Source organism: Humulus lupulus, chromosome 8 (assembly GCF_963169125.1).
Source record: "Humulus lupulus chromosome 8, drHumLupu1.1, whole genome shotgun sequence".
In the NCBI taxonomy this organism is placed as follows: domain Eukaryota; kingdom Viridiplantae; phylum Streptophyta; class Magnoliopsida; order Rosales; family Cannabaceae; genus Humulus; species Humulus lupulus.
This window is the reverse complement of record NC_084800.1, coordinates 87,330,390-87,347,077: the sequence shown is the minus strand read 5'-3', so window position 1 is coordinate 87,347,077 and position 16,688 is coordinate 87,330,390. Positions and strand designations below refer to the sequence as shown.

Below are 16,688 nucleotides of genomic sequence, written 5' to 3'. Positions count from 1 at the left end.
AAAGGTAGATTAAGACTTTTGCACACGTGATTATATTTTAGGAGTATATATAAATATATACATAGGGAGGAATGATACGTGCACTCAAATTATTACACAATAGTGGATTTAAATTTTAACTAATTATATTTATCTAAATTTTGACTCATTATAATATAGGGACACATTATTGTGTATAATATTTAATTACTCATATATATATATAATTATACATAACCAATTATGTAAAGAAAAATAAAACAGGAAAGAGTGATCAACAAATTCGACATCTCATAGATTCAAAAGCTGCTTCCACATGTTGTGCTCTTAGACTCGTCTCCTTAGCCTGTTAACAAACAAAGGACATACACATAAGTACCACAGAATAAATTCACAAAAAGACAATCTTCAAAAATATTCAAATTAACCTACTTTGATTAAACATAATAAAGTGTCATTTTAAGTTCAAAAACAAGTTCCCTAACCAAATGGACCAGGCCCATACGCAACGGCCGCATAAATGGACCAGAGTTGTACGTTAAAGGGAAAATGGGCCTGCTTTTGTCTGGGTGGGGCTCATATTTCTCATGATATACTACTTTTAATACTATTAATAATGTTTGCATAAATAATTAAAAGATTTCCCAAAATTTGAAAAATACTCACCAGTAGTGTGTTGACTAAGGTGACAGTCTTCTCCAGCTCCTCAAAATTATCTGAATGTTGTTTTGTCGTAATAAGAAGCTCTGTGACCATGTAAAGAATTCTCTCAACCTGAAGGAGATACATATTTATTCATCAACCTTAAGATACAAATAAACTAAATAGAAATAGTTAAAAATTTGTAACTTAATTGATCTTAGCTAGCAAAGTAGTAAAGGACTAATTACCTCAGTAAAATATTTAGTGATAATTGCTTCAATGCCATCCATGGCATCGACGGCCGTGTACATGGCTTCGTAAATAGATATAACATCTGCCTGTGCAAGAATATCAATATCATTATATATCATATATGTATACGAGACAATTCTTCCATAGGGTTCACCTTGAGCCTTACCGGTAGGGTTCTCAGTATTTCTCGACCTGTGAACAGTTTTCGGCGCGACTTTTTTTATGACTGTGTATATTGTAGCTATTTAGAGCATCTGCAAATTTTCAAAAAATTTCGAATAGTTTACAGTACCAAAAATTAGGTTCAAACATATTATTTTCTACCCGCATAAAAAAAATTAGTCACGCGTGCAACAACATATTTGAAACTAGTTTTCGGTGTAAACTATTCGGAATTTTATGAAAATTTGCAGGATATTCTAAATAGCTACAATATACACGGTCATACAAAAAAATCGCGCTGAAAATTGTTCACGGGTTGTAAACACTGAGAACTATACCGGTAGGCTTAAAGTGAAGCCCGTGCAGAAGATTTCCCCTATGTATATATTCATTTATTTATTAGACATGAAAATTAGATATGGATAATCATAATGAAATCTATAAACATGTATATATATATATATATGTACCTTAGCACCATGAATTAAAGGAAGTTGAAGAGAAATTCCTGACAATTTTGTGACCAACTTTCCCACAGATTCTTGATTTCTTTTCTCCAATTTGGCCCACTCACTGAGGAGACAAATTTGAGGATTCAAAATCTGATACAGCTTGATCTCGTGTTTCACCCTCTGCACCTCTATTCTCTTCTCCATAATTGAGTTTCTCATTTTAAAGATCCGAAGCCACACTGAGAACAATTTACTCTGAAATTATATTATACTTACACTAATTAACATCAAACCATAAACACTATATCTTCAAATAATATTTTTATTTTCAAAATAGGATTATGGGTAAGATTAAGAATTATAATATTATGTAGTCCTAGAAAAAATGCAAGGAAGAGATTATAAGCCCATTAGCAAGCGTTCAAACTTCAAATATATAGATAAACTTTCCAGTTCGAATATAATTTTACGGTAAGTATATATATGCTTTATTTACTTAATTATTATATATATATTTACAATTAATAATACAAATATATCATATAATTCAGTAAAAATAATAAAACAAATTTATCATATATAGGACAAATATTGATACATATACAACATGGTTGAAAAAAAATAGAATTGTCATAAATTAATGAGTTTATATTTTTTTGGACCCTATGTTTTGTCAAATTATTTGTTTGGACTTTGTGTTTTGACAAATTACTTTTTGGACCTTATGTTCTGTAAAATAGTTAAAATAGAATCCTAAATTCAATTTTGATGAATAAAAAATTAAATTTAACAGTACAGTTTTTAAGCAGAATGATTTTATTTTTGTTCTGAATTGTTAGTTTGGTAAATTATTTGTGATTTTAGTTGATAAAATATTGACAAAAATCGGATTTAGGGTTCTATTTTTAACCATTTTACAAAACATAAGGTCCAAAAAGTAATTTGTCAAAATACAGAGTCCAAACTGATAATGGTACAAAATATGGTTCAAAAAAATATAAACCCTAAATTAATAAATGGAAAAGACTTGCTACTCAACATTAATTAATATCCTACCATCAAATATATATTATGCTAAAATAATAATAATAATAAACTTAGTTTATTACTAAAACCTTATGATATATAAATACAAAAATATATTAACATAATATACTATACTCATAATAAATTTGAAAATTGACAGGAAAAAAAAAAAAAAAATCTTGCATTTTTTTATTATATATCTTAGTACGACTACACTCGATATTGCGGATGAGAAGTGATGTCACTAACCTCCGCAATGTGTTTAGTAGCAGCCATGGCAGCCACAGCTGTAGCATTAGCGAATCTCCATTGAAGCAGCCCATTATGCAAAATTCGAAACCGATGAAAGTCCTCCTCTTGAACTGGCGAGACCTTCTTAGGCCTAAAATACTTCAAAACTCCATTCACACCTCCACTACTACTCGACTTATTAGTCTTCACCCTCGCCGAAGCCGGAAACGGCTCCGGTGCCACCGCCACGGGAGTCGACGCAAACGGAAGAGACCGTGCCGGGGAAAGCGCCCACGCCGAAGACGATCCTGAGACAGGTTTAGGCCCGGTTGCTGCGGCCTTTGTTGCACTTCCAAAGCCACGAGTACTTCGCTGCAAGAACTTGGTGAAACTTGATGATTGATCAGATTTTTCTTGAGATGGTTTCTTTTGCATGTGTGAGTTTATAGAAGAAGCAGCAGTAGTACTATTTTTGTAGTAGTAATTATTATTAGGCGTAGGCGGCCTTGTTCTTGTTGTGGATTTAGAACGGTTAGTAGTACCAATGGTGTTGAGTCTTTGGCTAGGCGAAGTTAGCTTCCCGCCGGGGCTAGTTATCGACGAACTCCCGCTTCGGCTTCGGACAAGGCGCGGTGAAGGTGACGATGGTGTAGTAGATGGATGCCGCCGATAATATGAGGAGGTTTCCATGATGATTATTATTTGTTTACAAACTATTGCATTATGCCTATTATATATATGATGATTATTATTTGATTCATATATATATGTACGTGCTTGTCATGCATGCTTAAAATTATATAACATGGGCTATTTAAAATTATATAAATATGTAACATACGATAGTTGAAATATATAGGTTTCAATTTGGTAGAAAGTAATTGATAGCACGTTGGTTATAGTTTGACAAGTTCAATACATGAACTCAACCAATGTCACCACCATACTCTCTGACTCTTTGCGCGCCGTCCCGGCTTCCACGAATATAATAGGTTGAAGGGAATAATTGAATATTTAAATAAATATCTCTTCTATAGAGAAGGCAAATTCTAGTTTTTAACGTTTTGTTTGTTTGTTAAATTTAACTGAATATGTTTATATTTAACATAACATTTTTATAGTTATCAGTATATATGACTTAAATTTAAATAAATAAATAAATAAATTAATTAAAATATAATATTTTAAAGATATTTTACAATAATAATTATTTAAAAATAATAAAATCATATATTTTATAATTTAAATAAAATTTAATTATACTTAAATTTAATATTATATTAAACATCTCTTCTATATAAAAAATGTGTAGATAACATAAATTCTTGATTTTAATAGTTTTTATTTTTTTCTATTAACTTTAACGAAATATTCATATAATTAATAGAACATTCTTATATTTAACGGTAGATTGTAAACATAACTTAAATAAATAAATAAACAAATTAAAATATGATATTTTTGAGATATTTTACAATGATAATTATTTAAAAAATAATAAAATCATACATTTTATAACTTAAATAAAATTTAATTAAACTTAAACTTAATATTATATTAAACATATAATATATAATTTTTTGTTGTCACAACCAAATTCAAAAACTAGAACAAACATAAACTTAAACAAAAATAAATAAATAAATTAAAATAAAATATGTTATGATAATTTAAATATGAGTTTATATATTTTTGGACCCTGTGTTTTGTCCCATTATCTATTCAGACCCTATGTTTTGACAAATTCCTTTTTGGACCCTATGTTTTGTAAAATTATTCAAATACCCCTAAACCCAATTTTGATGAAGAAAAAATTGAATATAACAACACAGTTGTTAGACAAAATGATTTTATTTTTGTTTTAAATTGTTAGTTTGGTGAATTATTTGTAATTTTAGGTCATAAAACTTTGACCAAAATCAATGTAGGGTTCTATTTGAACCATTTTACAAAACACATGGTCCAAAAATTCATTTATCAAAACATAGGGTCCAAAAAGCACTACAAGAAAATGGTCTTAGTGGCGACATTATTAGCAGCGACCAAAAGTCGCCACTAATAATACAAATATTAGTAGCGACAAAATGTGGTCGCCGCTAATATAAGATCAGTTAATTTTTTTTATTAAAAATATTATTAGCGGCGACACATGTTGCCGCTAATAAATTCGAAAATACCCAGAAAAAATTGTGGGAAAGTTCCCTCAAATGTGAATATTTAAGACTATTAGCGGCGACACATGTCGCCGCTAATAGTCGCTGCTGGGGTTTTTTGCCCAAATTAAAACTCAATTTCTTTGTGTTGACCCTCGATTTGGCCAACGACACGGAGTCAAAATAACGACAAAGAAACAAGAAGGAAACTAAGAATCAAATCAAATGGGAAGAAGGTGACACAAATGATTTATAGTGGTTTGGCCCCAACTATGTGGTAATAACCTACGTCCACTTAGTGTTCTTATTGATGTTGAATCCTAATGTCGTGATCAAAGAACTAGGGTTCTTGAGTTTCACTAGCCTTAGGAGAATTACAACTTTTTGGTGGATAATCACACTATGTTCTTTCTATGAGTATTCAGGTTCAAGGTTCAAAAGTCAAAAGTCCCTTCCTTGAGCCCTCTCATGCATATTTATAGGCTCAAGGGGGTTACATGGGCCAATGGACCTTAATTATTCTTAATATCAGCGTATCAAGGCAATAAAAAATATATCATAAATATAGTTATTATAAGATTACATATCTTTAAAGGAAATAAACCGAAGCATGCGACCAGACTGGTCACATCTAATCGCGAGATTTGATGAAGCAATAAACATCTGGTCGATAGGCGAATATCATCCCTTCACTTTAACGCTGCCACGTGCCAACCATATGTAATAAATTCTTGCCACATCATCAGGAGTCATTTTTGGGTAAACACTTTCCCCTAAGTTTATTTTACTGCGACCATCATAAATTAAACTTAGGAGACTGACCCTTCACATACCCCACCAAATCTTTCAGAGCCGCCCATGCCTTCTCGAAAAAGGCAACCAATCATGTCTTTTCAGTTTCCAAAAAGTTGTCTGATGGCTATTGCGTTTCCCCATGTCTTGAAAAAGTAATTCCCATTATTAACTCTTTTACAGTGCCACGATCAATATAAATAACCCATCCTTTTCATTTTTTACCTTTTACCGATCCCTTTGCCTTCAAGAACTCTGAAGAACAAAGAAAAATTAAGCCTAGAAAAGTTCGTTGATCCACGGTGAGCTTGCCCGATTTTCTGAAATCTTCTCGATCCTTCATCCAAGTAAGTCTTCTAATTAATTTTTTTTCTGTTATGTTGTGCTGCGCCTGTTTTCCCCTTTATTTTTGATTTTTGAGTTCTTGAATATCTTTGTCAGTTCTTGCAAAATGATTTCGGGGTAAATGGGTATATTGATTTGCACTAAGTTTGGTAGGAAAATAACACTTTGCTGGGATGATGAATTAGTTGGGTAGTTAGGATTATAACTTTAGGGCGTGAAATCGAAGTAAAAATTCGATTTCTAAGCTTGTAGAAAAACTGGGTTTTTCCCGCCCTTTCAGAGTCGAAAAGTTTTCCTGAAAAACTTTTAACTTCTGCTTTTTAATCCATTTTCCAAACTTTTCGTATGAAACATAGTGTTTTTGCTAGAATGTTGCTGGTCGTATAAAAACTTAACTTTTATACGCGAGCAACGTTATTCCAACTTTTAACACAAGTTTTTAGGCCGTAGATTCTCATCTCCCCTTCTATGTTCGCAGATTTTCATGCAAGATCCGTGTGGAGGTGAGAGTCAAATCGATGAAGACTTGCTTGCACAACTGCTCGTGGACGAAGAACAATCGTCGCTTCTTATTCCAGAAATCCCTTTATCTCAAATTTCATCCAACAGACCTCTTTCCAGTCCATCCGCAATGGGTAGAGTAAAATCCATTACCCAGAAAAGAAACCATCAAAACCTTCTGAAAATCAGCCTGCTCCTCGGGCTAGATTCCTTCAACCAGTGGCAAAGCCGAAACCACTAATCTTGAAATCCAAACACAAGCCCGTCTCCGCAATACCATTCGACCAGACATCGAATGGTACCTTGCTCCCCCTAGCATGATCACTGCTAGGATGATAAGTAATTTCCTCAGAAAGTGTGGACTTTCTGGGGTAACTTTATTCCTTCCTACCATCGACCAATGCGCAAACCTGCCTGGCGACGCCTTTAGCGCCTGGTCGAGGTACCACATTGAGGCAGGAGCAATCCTGCCTCTTCATCCTTACTTCCAAGGAGTGGTCAATTACTTTGGGGTTGCTCCCTTCCAAATAACTCCAAACGGGTATAGAATGCTTTCCGCACTCTATATCCTTTATAGTCATAAAAAATGGCCTGTCCCTTCGCCTCACGAGACCAACTACCTGTTTGATTTCAAATCTAACCCCAACCATGACAGCACGGGGTTCTTTCATCTCTGCCACCAAGAAACAAACCACACCTTCCTGAGTGAGACTACCTGCAAGTCTAATGTAGGAAAGTACCACCATGAGTACTTTTTAACCACCGACCTGGTTGCTAACAACCTACCCTTCACCCATGGAGGTAACCTCTTTGTTCTCATGGTCATTTATTTTCTTTTATTTTATCTGCATTTTCCTTAAAAAAATTAGTTCTCTTTAGGTCCATGGCTGCGAGCAGCTCCTACTCCAGAAATGGAGCTTCGAGTAGCGCTACTGGCCAGCATGACTGATGTAGAAAAAAGCGTCAAACATCTGGTCACTAAAGCCAACCTAAGACTGGTCGGCCTTCTGGCGCCTCACCAGAATGTGAGGGAAACCATTGCGAGGAGTGCCACTAATGAAGGAGTTCCCGAGCAGCACCCAGATGTGTCACAACCCCCAAGGAGGAGGATAACTGGAGTGAAAATCAGGGAACCATCCAGCACCCCGCGAGTAGCTCCTCCTCGAGCCCCTTTAGGGAAGGACAAGAAGAAGGCTTCCGAACCCTCTGTACCCATCGACGAGTCTTTAGATGAGAACGGTACTGATCTCTCGCTTTTAGATAGTTTGCCTATTCCCTGTCACTTATTTGACGGGGACGACAACTTTAAGTACACTCCCACTTTAGATTCAGACTTCTTCATGCCAGAGAGCGAGTGTAACACTAGTAAAGTATATAATGTAGTGACCAGTAATTATAGCTCGGGTATTTTACTTACAATTACCTTTATTTCCTTTTTTGACATAGCACACTCATTTATTTATATTGTCTAACTGTTCGTGTACTTGCTTTCTCGCAGACATGCCATCCGAAGACATGTTCGATCTCTACAATGCACCTGATGCTCCTGTGAGCAAGAAGAAGGCGAGCAGGCGGCATCGAGGGGAGTGCAGCAAAGAGCCTCTGGCCAAGAAAACCCACACTGAGGACCCTCCAGCAGCTGGTCCTTTGAAAAATACAACACCACCTTCATCTCCCCTCGAGTAGCAATCTTCGCCTGCATCGGTTGGGTCGACCCCTCCTCCACTGGCTCCTGTCGATCAGACACAGCTAGCTGCCCTATTCAAACAGGGGATGACTTATCGAGCTGCGTTCTAAGATCGGCCAAGGACAGGATGACAAGGATCCGGAGGCATGAGCGCAACCTAGAAGCCATGGCTGGGACAGAGTCGATGGATGTCGACCAGATCTTGAACCGCGCACTAAACAAGCTTGCCAGTGTAAGTTGTCTCTTCCGGTTGAGATTCAATCTTTTTATCTATTATAGTCATTTTAACTTTTGTTCTGATCGCAGGCAATGCTGACAATGACTGCCGGCCGGCTCCGCTCGGGAGTCATTACTGAGTAATCCAAGGCGTCCAAGCAACGACACGCTGAGGAGCTTAAGGCCATTGAGGCGAAATATTCAGAGCATCTTGAGGCGGCTCAGAATGCCAATGTAGCATTGCTCAAGGAGAAAAATAAACTGGCCGAGGAGATGGAGCAACAATAGGTTGCTCTGAACAAAGCCCTTGAGGCAAAGAAGAAGTACAAAGAGTCCCACTTCACCAATTTTTGCAAAGCCAAAAGACTCGAGGCAGACCTGATCGAGAGCCGGCAAGAGGCTGATAAGTTGGAGGCTTGCATCAACGATCTCGAAAAACCAACGCCAGCAATCTGAAGAGGTACAAGGGTGCCACGTCCAAGTGCTTCTATGATTTCTGGAAACATAACCAAGGGGCCGATTTCAGCTATCTTTCTGAGCGCATGAGGCAAACAAAAATAGCCCGGTGCGTTGCTCGCTTGGAGGAAGAAAAGAGAGCAAAAACCGCAGCCTCGCCCGAGATCTCTTTGGCCACTGGCGTTGAAGGTGTAGAGAATGATTATATATATTGTTTTTTTATCTGTACTTCAAGACAATTATATTTATTGCTGCACGGGCAGCTTTAACTTTTAACAGACAATTACATCCGAGCAGTAACTGCTCGCGGTGTAAAAGGTTTCTTTTTTGATATTATAATATTTACATTTTATTATAACATCTGTTCGCATGAACGAACTTAGCATAGTACTTTGGTTTGATTTAACAAAATACAAAATTTTGAAAAATACTCCAAGTACCGTAGCATGCTTTCACTTATTTTGCTCGTGTGTTTTCATACTCGTTGATATGATTTGCTTACTAGGTACCTTATATGCCCCCCAAGTGATGGAGGAGCTTTAGGTCCTCGGTCACTTGCCTTGACCGAAACTCATTCGAACATTTCTGCTCGTAATAAAGACTTGTAAAAATGATAATACAGCAAAATAACACACGTAATGAGCAAATACTTGTAATAAATACAATAGTTGGAAAGAATGACTGGCTGCGCACAGACCCTTTTATTTCTCGTAATAAATGGACAAAACATGTCTGTACGAGTGATCAACAAAATGATCTTACACTTATAAGTGATCAGTCACATAAAATGACCAACCCTTTTTCATAACTTGTAAAAAGTAAAATTAATACAAGCCAATTCTTTAAGAAGAATTGTTTATTGATAGTGCTTGCACAGGTGTTCATTCCAATAGCGAGGAATGAGATCTCCATTTAAGAGAGCAAGTTTGTAAGTGCCTGGATGGAGGACTTCTTCAATTTGGTACGGTCCTTCCCAATTAGGTACGAGTACTCCAGCAACTTAGTCGCGGGTGTTGAGGAAAACCGTTCGAAGTACTAGATCTCCGACATTGAATTTCCTTTCACATACTTTAGAATTGAAATACGGGGCGACCTTTTGTTGGTAAGCTTCTACTCAGAGTTGGGCTTGCTCTCGTTTTTGACCGACCAAATCTAGAGATTCCATCAATAGCTGGCTATTAGAGCCTTGATCGTATGTTATTCTTCGATGCGATGGCGGATCTAACTCAACAGGCAACATAGCCTCATATTTATAAGCTAAGGAAAATGGAGTATGTACGATGGGAAGTTCTGTATGACCAAAGGACTTCAGGCAATTGCTCTGGCCATGCCCCCTTCACTTCCTCAAGCCTTTTCTTCAGAGTATCCTTTAGTGTTTTATTGACTGCCTCGACCTGTCTGTTTTCTTGAGGGTGAGAAATGGAAGAAAAGCTCTTGATAATTCCATGCCACTCGCAAAAATCTGTGAACATATCACTATCAAACTGGGTGCCGTTGTCTGAGACAATTTTTCTTGGCAATCCATAGCGACATACGATATTTTTGACTATGAGATCCAGCACTTTCTTGGTCGTTATGGTTGCAAGTGGTTCAGCTTCAGCCCATTTAATGAAGTAATCGACGGCCACTGTAACGCCCTACTACCTTAGAGCCGTTACTAAGTGAGTTTAAAACTAAAAAAAATGTGCAACTAACTCGCTAGACGAGGTTTTTAAGACCAAAAGTGTGACTAAACAAATGTTAAGGCTGTAATCTTTAAAAATACTTTGTTTCATTGAAAACTTCAAGTATCAAACATCTGGGATCCCAAATTAAGGTTTACAAAACATTTACAACTCAAAATAGATTTACAGTTGACTATCTATCAAAATCACAGGTTAATACAGCCATTTTTCAAAATGCCCCCAACCAAAGCAGTCGAGCAGGCCAAATATGTACGCGCCGCCCCCACGCTCTCCATACTCATGGCTGATTGACCTTGTCTTTGCCTTTACATGTGACACAGAGCACCCGTGAGCCGAAGCCCAGCAAGAAAACTCATACAATATATAACATATGCTTATAATATAATCAACATATCAGATAATTCACAAGACACAGAGCACCCGTGAGTCGAAGCCCAGCAAGAAAACTCATACAGTATATAACATATGCTTATAATATAATCAACATATCAGATAATTCACAGATAAACAAGTAGTCCAGATAAACAAGTAGTCCATCAAACTAAACAAACACGGCCATGCCGTCCTAGGAGCATTACCAAAGCCTGGGGTCTCGGTCCTCACCGTAAGGATATCCCATGTATCCATTTGGGTCCCACCCTGAATATAAGCACTCCATGTGCTAAATGTTACTTCCGGCCTCGCTACCGTTCTCGGCCTTCGCCATCCTTGGCCCTTTGCTGTTCTCGGATCCCTTGTCGTTCCTTCTACTATAATCACATATAGTACAACTTGAAATAACATTCAAACATATAATAATTCAATTAAGTTTACACCTTAGCATGTAATGCAATCTAGGGTCGTGCCCTGCAATAACACTATGGGCCCATGCTCTGTCCTACGGGTGCTACAATTTCTTACCTGTATCCCGAGCCACACAGTGCACCAAAGACGCGAGCACGGTCCTCTAACTTGAGCCTCGCCGAAACCCTAGTCACAACACAAATAAAACACTCTTTAATACTAACCAATCCAAAACCACTTTCCGGGACCAATCCCGCACTCTCGGGACCTCCAAATTTCTAAAACAATGCATCGGAAACATCCCCCGAACCCTCGGAACAAATGCCCAAAAATGCAAATTTTCCCATCCTGAAAATAGCCTAGCGCCACGGCGCCCAGAAAAGTCAGAAATTTCCCCCCTGACTCAGCCTCGCGCCGTGGCGCCGAAGAACAGGGTCGCGACGCCCCTATGCGAAACCAGAATTCTGGGTTTTTCTCTTGCAATTTCCTACTCCAAAACTCCTCTAAACCAACCCAAACACACACCTAGACCCCAACACCAATTTGAAACCTCAAATGAACCATCTAACAACCTATAAACACTAGTATCAAGATCATACACACAATCATACCCAAAATCCACACCTTTGATTTCAAACTTTAGAAAATCTAAACTCATAGATCAAAAACTTAAACCATGCTTCAAATCTCTTAAACCAAAACAGAATCAAACCGTAAAATTGCATAGGATCCTTACCTTAAGTGAAGAATTCAACCTTAAGCTTCTTTGATTCTCCTCATACTTTCCCACTTCAGCTCCTTCTACTCTTCTTCTTCTTCTTCTTGCCCTAGATTTCCTTCTAGTTGTTCTTCTCTCAATTTCTAGCAAAAACCATAATATGACTAAGTGCCAAAACCGTGTACCCCTTTTTCCCAGCTGAAAGTTATCTAAACTCATGCCAAATGACCATTCTACCCCTTCATAGTAATCCTTTCCTAACTAAACCTCAAGGGCACTCTTGTCCTATTACCTATATTACAATTTTACCAATTTCCATCTAAACTTGTTACCTTCAGCAGTAACTAATGGTTACTCAGGTTACTCAAACACCAATAACCATAACCACTAATTCTCAACTCAACTTATAAGATTCCCAAAGTACCCCTAGGCTCCTTCTAAGCCGGGTATAAAATCCCGTTGTGACTTTTAGACTAACTAGCTCTCTAGGACCGTCTCGACGCGTGCATCACAATAATAACACCACACTCACATGGTACAGATCACATAATACAATTATCACATTTATGCCCTCAACGGGCTAAAATTACCAATTTGCCCTTAACATACAAACGGGGCCCAAATACATAATTATACCACCTAAACATGCATTCTAATCACATATTCATTCAAATTCATATATTATCATGTTAATTCACTTATTGCCCTCCAGGCACGCTAAACAAGGTCTTAAACCTTATTAGCAACTTGGGGTGTTACAGCCACTATGGCGTAGTTGACGCCGCCCTTTCCTGTGGGCAGAGATCCAATTAGATATATACCCAGACAGCAAACGGCCATGGACTTTGCATCTATTTTAGCTCATTAGGGGCTGCTCGTGGAATTTTGGAGAACCTCTGGCATTTGTCACACCTCCGCACAAATTCCATCGAGTCTCCATTCATTGTTGGCCAGAAGTATCCTTGCCTTAGGATCTTTTTTGATAAACTCTGCCCCCCAGCATGGTCCCCACAAAAGCCTTCATGAACATCTCTCATCAATTCTTTGGCCTTCTCTTTCGAAATACACCTGAGGAGTGGCATTGAGTATCCCCTTTGGTACAAGATTCCATCGACTAGGATATACCTAGCAGCCTGCCGCTGAAGGGTCTTGGCTTTGTTTCTGTCTGTTGGCAACACACCCTTTGTCAGGTACCTTGTGTAAGGTGCCATCCATGTATCCACCGCTTGAATCACCAAAGAAGCCCCTTCTGCTTGGATGCTTGGTGTAGATAGTCGTTCAACTGGTACTATGTTTAGGGTGTCAGCATCATTGGCACTCGCCAACTTGGCCAAAGCATCAGCGTTTGAATTTTGGTCGCGAGGTACTTGTTGGAGAGTGTACTTATCAAACTGCGCCAATAGATCCTTCGATTTATTCAAGTAAGTGACCATTTTTAAACCTCGGGCCTGGTATTCTCCAATGATTTGATTGACCACTAACTGAGAGTCACTGTAGATATCAAGTGACTTTATGTGCATGCTTCTGGCTAACCGTAATCCTGAGAGTAGTGCTTCATGCTCGGCTTCATTATTAGAAGCAGTGAAGTCAAATCTGATTACGCAGTGAAATCGATGCCCCTCAGACGTTATCAAAATCACTCCTGCTCCTGTGTGGTGCTCATTTGAAGAACCATCTGTAAACAACTTCCAAGAAGGAGTTTGGCTTTGAGACTCAGGTTCTTCAGGCCCTTTTGGCTGCTCACTGTCTGGAAGCCCAGTGAGTTCTGCGACGAAATCGGCCAGAGCCTGTCCTTTTATCGCTGCTTGTGGAAAGTAAGAGATATTAAACTGTCCAAGTTTGACCGCCCACTTCAATAATTGGCATGCAGCTTCTGGTTTCTGCAGAACTTGCCATAGAGGTTGGTCGGTCAGAACTGTGATTGGGTGAGCTTGGAAGTAGGGCCGCAATTTTCTGGAGGCTAAGATCAGGAAATAGGCTAATTTTTCAATAGGTGGATACCGCAGCTCCGCTCCTATTAGTCTCTTGCTTACATAATAAACAACCTTTTGCATGCCTTCCTCTTCTCTTACTAGGACAACACTAGCAGTGTATTCTGTGATCACCAAGTAGATGAACAAAGTTTCTTTATCAACCGACTTTGATAGAATCGGTGGTTGCGATATGTGAGTCTTTAAGGCTTGAAAAGCCTATTCGCACTCCTTCGTCCATTCGAATTTCTTGTTGCCTCTGAGTAGATTAAAAAATGGGACGCATTTGTCTGTCGATTTGGAAATAAATCTACTGAGAGCAGCAATTCTTCCGGTCAAGCTTTGAACATTTTTAATTTTTGTTGGTGATTTCATATCGACCAGGGCTTTGATCTTCTCGGGATTGGCTTCAATTCCTCGTGAGTTTACTATAAATCCCAGGAATTTTCCTGATCCAACTCCGAAGGAGCACTTGAGGGGATTCAGCTTCATCTGGTATTTGTTCAAGACGTTGAAGCACTCTTGCAAGTCCCCTATGTGTCCTTCAACCTTCTTCGGCTTAACCAGCATGTCGTCAATGTATACCTCCATGTTTGTTTCGATCAGCTCTTTGGACATGTGATTGACTAGTCGTTGGTAAGTCACACCAGCGTTTTTCAAACCGAAGGGCATTACCTTGTAACAGTAGAGCCTTGTATCGATCCAAAAGCTAGTGTGATCCTCGTCAAGGGGATGCATACTGATCTAATTGTATCCAGAGTATCCATCCATCCATGAATGAGAGAATCTCGTGCCCTGTAGTGGCATTGACTAGCTGGTCGATTCTAGGGAGTGGGAAATAATCTTTAGGGCAGGCTTTATTAAGGTCTGTGAAATCCACGCACGTTTGCTACTTGCCGTTCGGCTTGGGAACAAGTATGGGATTAAAGACCCATGATGGATAAAACGCTACCCTGATGAATCAATTCTCCTTCAGCTTCTCGACTTCTTCGTTTAGGGTCTTTGATCTATCTTTGTCGAGCAGCCTCCTCTTCTGTTGTACCGGTGGAAAACTTTTGTCTATGTTCAGGACATGGCTAATGACTACAGGGTCTATTCCGACCATGTATTTGTGCGACCAGGCAAAGACTTCCTAGTTTTCCTTAAAAAAATCTACCAGTGCTTGTTTTGTTGTTGTCTCTAAGTTTTTACCAACTTTCACAACCCTGGTCAGATTTTCTTCATCGAGTTGGACCTCTTCAAGGTCCTCGATGGGTCCTATCTCTTCATCAAAATCCCTAAAGCGAGGATCTAAATCTCTGTCCTCACTTTGGGCAACACCCTATTTGGTGACATCATCACCTAATTGGGCTTGTACATCAGCCGCCATTTGCAACTCTTTTCTGGCAGCTTCCCTCGATATACCTTTCTTTGCCTTAGTTATCGAGGCGTTGTAGCACTCCCTCGCTTCCCGCTGATTTCCCAACACGCATCCTATCCCTGCGTCGGTTGGGAACTTCATGGCCAGGTGCCATATCGAGGTAACGACTCATAGGTCGACCAAGATTGGCCTTCCAATTACAGTATTATACGCTGAAGGACAATCAACTACTATGAAAGTAGTGAGTAATGTCCTGTTTGCAGGCGCAGTTTCTGCTGTATCTGGGAGTCTAATAAACCCTGTCGGGGTGAGCCCTTCGCCAGAAAAACCGTATATTGTTTGGTTGCACGGCTCCAGGTCCTTGATAGACAACTTCATCTTTTCCAGTGAGGACTTGTACAAGATGTTGACTAAGCTTCCTATGTCAACCAACATCCTTTTAACCATCATGTTGGCAACTTGGACGTCAACGACCAGCGGATCAGAGTGTGGGAATCAGACGTGTTGAGTATCATCTTCAGAGAAGGTTATTAACTCATCTATTCGAGCTTTCTTTGGTGCGCGATCCTCCACACTCACCATCTCGATGTCCTGGTTGTGGCATAAAATCCGAGCGTATCGCTCTCTTTCTTTCCCACTATCCCCCGCGAGGTGTGGGCTGCCACAAATGGTGAGTAATGTACCTACAACAGGAGCTGGATGTAAAGGTGGCGAGCATTGGCATGCAGGTGCCTGCTCGTTGCCACCTTGAGCCTCTCGCTGAGACCCTCATGCGGCTCGTACGTATCTCCTTAGGTGTCCCTGCCTGATCAGGAACTTGACCTCGTCCTTCAATTGGTTACACTCATTGGTTTCATGTCCGTAGTCGTTGTGAAAATGACATAATTTTGTCGTATCTCTCTTGGAGATATCCTTCCTTATAGGCATTGGTCGCTTATAAGGGGCATTAGAGCTGGTCGCTTGATAGACCTCTGCTCTACTTTCGACAAGGGTCGTATAGTTGGTGAATCTTGGCTCGCATCTATTGCTTTTGGGGCATTTATTTTCAGATGTTGACGGCTCATTGCCCGCCCTTTTTCCACCATTTTTGCCATTTCCGTTCCCGTTTCCTTTACCATTGCCATTGGGTTTATCCGACCCATTGGCGGCTTTGGCGGGATCTTCCTTTGGTCCCTTGTCTTTTGTAGTCAACTTCCCTCATTGGCGATCGCGTCTTCGAGCTTGATGTACCGATCAGCTCGATCCAAGAACTCCTAGGTACTCCTTACTCCATTCTTT

General features: G+C 39.1%; 1 protein-coding gene across 1 annotated transcript; it reads right to left on the bottom strand.

The window, feature by feature from the left end:
* Window positions 1-253: 253 nt before the first annotated feature.
* Window positions 254-3,434, bottom strand: LOC133795764 (QWRF motif-containing protein 7). Its single transcript, XM_062233219.1, has 5 exons — window positions 2,763-3,434; window positions 1,506-1,742; window positions 870-959; window positions 646-753; window positions 254-325 (listed from the first exon to the last, which is right to left on the bottom strand). The coding sequence occupies exons 1-5, from the start codon at window positions 3,432-3,434 to the stop codon at window positions 254-256; spliced, it is 1,179 nt and encodes a 392-aa protein (XP_062089203.1).
* Window positions 3,435-16,688: the final 13,254 nt, after the last annotated feature.

What these genes read in the sequence shown, in the direction of transcription:
- LOC133795764 (XM_062233219.1), bottom strand. Translation starts at nt 3,434, where the DNA reads ATGGAAACCTCCTCATATTATCGGCGGCATCCATCTACTACACCATCG. An exon ending in CTTTAATTCATGGTGCTAAG is followed by an intron (nt 960 to 1,505) that starts GTACATATATAT and finishes ATTCTTGCACAG; the next exon opens with GCAGATGTTATATCTATTTA. An exon ending in CCTTAGTCAACACACTACTG is followed by an intron (nt 326 to 645) that starts GTGAGTATTTTT and finishes GTTTGTTAACAG; the next exon opens with GCTAAGGAGACGAGTCTAAG.